Here is a 5000-nt window from a genome sequence, read left to right on the forward strand (position 1 = left end):
CTTCAACGTGATTCTGGAGTGATCGTCTGGAACACAAATTGTGGAATTCAGCGAATTTTGTCTCAGGAATGGATGTCCTCAGTAGCTATAGCAGATGATGCATTGTAGTTAAAGGTGCAGTGTGTAATATGACATCATCAAGAAAGTTCTACAAAGTTCTAGAATGCAACACTCCCTGGGTAACCCCAACCCTTTCGAATAATAACAGAAGCTACAGTGGCCTTCAAGGACAAGAACAATTCTAAATTTTAAACAATGCACCTGATGACATTCCAACTATGACACTTTCAAGATGGCGGCACTAGGCCTTGGTCCAAGATATGCAGAAATGTGGACATATATGAGACCCTTTCTAAGGGAAAAAATAAATAAAAAAAACGTTTTTTTCAGCTATTATGCACTAAATTAAATGTACTTGTGGATATTATAATTACTTTCTACAAAATCTGCTAGAAAATAAAACCCCAAATTCTACACACTGCAGGTTTAAGATTTCTTTGCATATCTGTTGAGTATAAAGAACTCATTGTAGCCTTGATGAACCATTACCCAAGCTTAGTTTTTACCTTTTGGTATGTGAAGGTTTCTTTGTGTTTAGGAAATAACTAGCTTCATGTCAGGGACTAAACACCACCAAGTGAGTGGTATGAGAAATGGTGTGATGTTTTTTTAATGCAAGTATGAATGCCAGGCCAGTAGTAGCGGCAAAACTTTGTAGTAGATAACCCTTACAAAGAAGAAGCCGTTTCCACAAAGACCTATTCTGCTACTTTAAATGACTAGGCTGGAGCATATTCAAAAGATTTCACTCTGGAAACTGTTTTTAAAAGTTTGTGTTTGCAGCCCCAAAAAAGCCTTCAAGAGCGTAAACAATACTTTTGTGTATTATGTTGAAAACGTTGCAGTGTAAACGGCTACTAGAATTAAAATCTCTGAGTTTGAACGTAGATGGTACAAGCGAGAAAAGTGCCTTTCTGTATTCAAAGAAACAGAAAATATGGATAATTCTGCGTACACTTAAACCTGCAGTGTGTAGAATTTTGGGTTTTATTTCCTAGCAGATTTTGTAGAAAGTAATTATAATATCCATAAGTACGTTCAATTTAGTGCATAATGGCTGAAAAAAATGTTTTGAATTATTTTTTTTCCCTTAGAAAGGGTCTCATATATGTCCATGTTTCTGCATATTTTGGACCAAGGCCTAGTGCCGCCATCTTGAAAGTGTCATAGTTGGAATGTCATCAGGTGTATTGTTTAAAATTTAGAATTGTTCTTGTCCTTGAAGGCCACTGTAGCTTCTGTTATTATTCGAAAGGGTTGGGGTTACCCAGGGAGCGCTGCATTCTAGAACTTTGTAGAACTTTCTTGATGATGTCATATTACACACTGCACCTTTAAGCAAGGAAGGATAGATTAATATTTAGGAGTTGCTGTTTACTGTTAACTGTTATTGGTAGAAGTAATATGCTTGCTGTGTATATTAAATGTTGATCAAAACATATTGGAGAGGACAAATTCACCCTTAAAAGCTTCAGGGGAATCTGCGCTCCATCATTGCTGGTCACCTGAATATTTTTTATGCCCAACACATATTCTATAAAAATTCGTAAAAATTCAACTCTCGGGAGCAACACTCTCAAGCCTCTAGTGATAGTGGCAAAAGAGCTTTAAAATAATTTTTCATATATATATTTTTATTATTTGGTAAAAGCCAGTGGTGCTTCAAATAGGCAAAGTGCAATTTATTCCTGAGAAACTGCTTCCCCTGCTGACAACCTGGATTTCATTAAGCCCGGGCCCCCGCTGCACAGAATGGGACAGCACTTTTTTTTTAAGATGGTGGCTATTTCCACATTTCCACAAGAGCTTAGAACATTTTAATCATTGATGAGGTGGGAGCAGGAGGGTTTGCTTTAATAGAAAACTAATTCACAGGCCCTTCTGCTCGCCGCATCTGGTCCGGGGTTTCTGATAATGGAAGCCAGGTTCGGAATATATGGGAAAGTGTTGTCGAAATATGACTTTGCGAGGTGTTAACAGCTGAACTGAACAGCATCTGGGTACAGCTTTTTTTTTTACTATGTAAGGCCCTTTAAAATAGTTCATTTTCTGGATGTGTTTATGAAGTAAATGTATCATGAATCAAACAATTAACAACACATGGAAACATTTGAAACTTGAACTCCTTCAATTTTCAATTAAAACTGTAAGAATGGGGATGTCTAACCAGTATTGTAGCTGACTTGATAGATCACTTCTCAGTTACCACTATCTAAAATGCCAACGCTCGCACTCAAATCCCCATTAAGGTTGATATAAACTAACTTAGAAACAGAGCCAACTAAGAAATAGCAGACCCGGGTTAGAATCCAGCCCGGGTCGTTCTCTGCATGTCATTCCCCTCTCTGACACATTTTATCTTTGTATCTCCAAATACGTCTCATAAAAATGATCTACATTTTTTTTTAAATAAATTAAGACTTTGAGAGAGTGTATTGCTTACATGCTTCTGCCCCATTTCAACTCTGTATCTCCAAATAATCCTTAATATAATAATCAATGTCTCTGTCTCTCTGCACTGTCAATAAAGCTTTGAAAAAAATGCCCCAAAAATGATCTTTAAAAATAAAACAAGACATTAAGAGTGCATTACTTACTGACTTAGAGGGAGAAAAGGTGTGTGTGTGTGTGTGTGTGTGTGTGTGTGTGTGTGTGTGTGTGTGTGTGTGTGTGTGTGTGTGTGTGTGTGTGTGTGTGTGTGTGTGTGTGTGTGTGTGTGTAAAGTAAGTAAAATTAGACTGAGAGAGTGTACTGCTTACATGCCACTACAGCAGCTGAGCGGTTCTTCTTTGCGTTGCCGTCCCTCAGTCCGGCGGCAGACGTGTTGGGTTCGGCCTGATACGCACACAGAGCCTCCCACTCCTTCACCAGGCGATCTTTGTTCTTCAGATGATCCTCCATGTAGGACTAAAGGAGAGGACAGAGAGACAGAGATACATTTTTTTTAAGATATTTTTTTTGGCATTTTTATGCTTTATTGATAGTGTAGAGACAGAGTTGAAATGGGGCAGAGAGGGGAGTGACATGCAGAGAGCGACCGCGGGCTGGAATCAAACCCGGGTCCGCTGCTGGCCGAGGCCCATGGGGGGGACGCCCTACCAACTGAGCTAAGGGCGCCCCCGACAGAGAGAAATTAGTTGAATAAAAACAGCCAAAACTGACCTGGTTTGATCTCTGTTTTATCTAGTGCCGCCCAATTTCTTCCCTAAAGATCTCTCATAACATTCGTCCATTTCATTTCTCAATTTGGCCCACCTGATTGTGTTTACCTGCTCGATTGAAGCAATGCAGCTCAGGGTTCACAAACTTTTGCACATACAAAAGTTGGCAAATCATTTGTTTTATCTGTTTTAACAATTGATTTCCGGAAAAGAAAAATGTTGAATTGATAAACTAACATCTGTTATTTCATATAAAAAATACTGGTATTGATAAAAATGAATTAATAATGGTTAAACTAAATAAAATTCCGAAATACTGACGATGCCATTTATTGCTAAGATATAGAAAATAAAAACTCTGTCTGGTCACATTCGACCCATGTTGTGCATCTGTGCTTTGAAGAATGGTTTTGGACTATAGTATCTAACTGTGTGTGAGGGTCCTATTTGCATGTTTTTCTCATTTTATTATTTGCATTTTGCACCAAGGCCGTTCTAATATTACTGCCTATCAGTCTAATCTACTGTGTAGCTGTTTCAAAATGACAACCAGTTTCAGCCCGGCCATTACCGCCCACCGTACAATATTCATAATTAAGAAAGACAATGTGACTTTGATCAACTGTTGGCAAATGAGCTTGGCACAAAACAAAAAAATATAGCAACGACCATGTGTGTGTGTGTGTGTGTGTGTGTGTGTCTGTCTGTGTGTGTGTGTGTGTTTATGCGTGGATGTGTCTGTCTGTCCATCTGTCCGTCCGTCTGTCTGTCTGTATGTCTGTCTGTCTGTCTGTCTGTTTTTTTTCACCAACAACTTTCAACATAATCAGATAGAGGCCAATGTAGCTTGTTTTTTTTTTGAGTAGCCTTTAAAAAATCAGCCAACCCGCACACACAAAATATGGACGGTGGTGCGATCTATTGTAATGGATGAGGGGAACAAAATGAGCCCTGTGTGGGTCTTTAAATGGCTTTGGCGTATGATTTATGGTGGCAGTTACAAATGGGACGATCTTAATCAGAATTAGCTTCCCCTCCCTCCCTCCCAAAAAAAAGGCCTAATAGCTTTCTGCTAAAATGAGAAGTTAGTTAAAAATGGAAGCCGGGCTTGAGCCAGACGTCCGGTGCAAGATAATGGAAAAGTGACTTAATCAAATGCAGATATGGGATTTTATATCAACGTGTGTGTGTGTGTGTGTGTGTGTGTGTGTGTGTGTGTGTGTGTGTGTGTGTGTGTGTGTGTGTGTGTGTGTGTGTGTGTGTGTGTGTATGTTTGTGTGTCCAAGTGCTGTTTAGGCCATATATCAAAACTGCACTACTTTTACCTTGTATGTGCATGCTTAGTGTGTGTATGTATGTATGCTAAAAAATGTTGGTTTTGTGGGTATGGGGGATAGTGGTGTATGCGTATTATTTTTATGTTCATGTACACTATACAAATATGAAGTGATGTTACTACTTTCACCTTGAATGTGCCTGCTTTGGAGGCCTATGTGTATGTGCGAGACAATTTGGTTTGTGTGCAAGGGGAATGTGTAAATGCTTGATTTTGATGTGTACGTGTGAGAAAAAGTTGTGTACTTTATGCAATAGTTCTTGATATATATGGCCTTAACTGCAGTAAATATACAATTGGCTGGTAACGTTTGTTATTGGCTAGTTTGTGAGCGAACAATAACAGTCTCAGTGTTAAACAGTATGCTTCAACTCTTCAAATCTGAGTTGCGTATAGATAAAAACACACACGAATACATGGGCATACACAACACACACACGCAC

The 5000-nt window shown here is 38.9% G+C and overlaps 1 protein-coding gene across 1 annotated transcript in view; it reads right to left on the reverse strand.

Moving 5' to 3' along the window:
* Positions 1 to 5000, reverse strand: part of LOC307255460 (receptor-type tyrosine-protein phosphatase N2-like) — a gene marked incomplete at its 5' end in the record, with an annotated part of 195129 nt that overhangs the window by 24350 nt on the left and 165779 nt on the right. The window contains 2 exons of the mRNA XM_080034144.1: positions 1 to 26; positions 2820 to 2967. The exon at positions 1 to 26 is cut by the window's left edge and continues 48 nt beyond it. Coding sequence (XP_079890270.1) covers positions 1 to 26; positions 2820 to 2967 — 174 coding nt within the window. The remainder of the gene's footprint in view (positions 27 to 2819; positions 2968 to 5000) is intronic.

This window comes from Ammodytes marinus (genome assembly GCF_949987685.1).
Source record: "Ammodytes marinus genome assembly, chromosome: 9".
Lineage (NCBI taxonomy): Eukaryota > Metazoa > Chordata > Actinopteri > Uranoscopiformes > Ammodytidae > Ammodytes > Ammodytes marinus.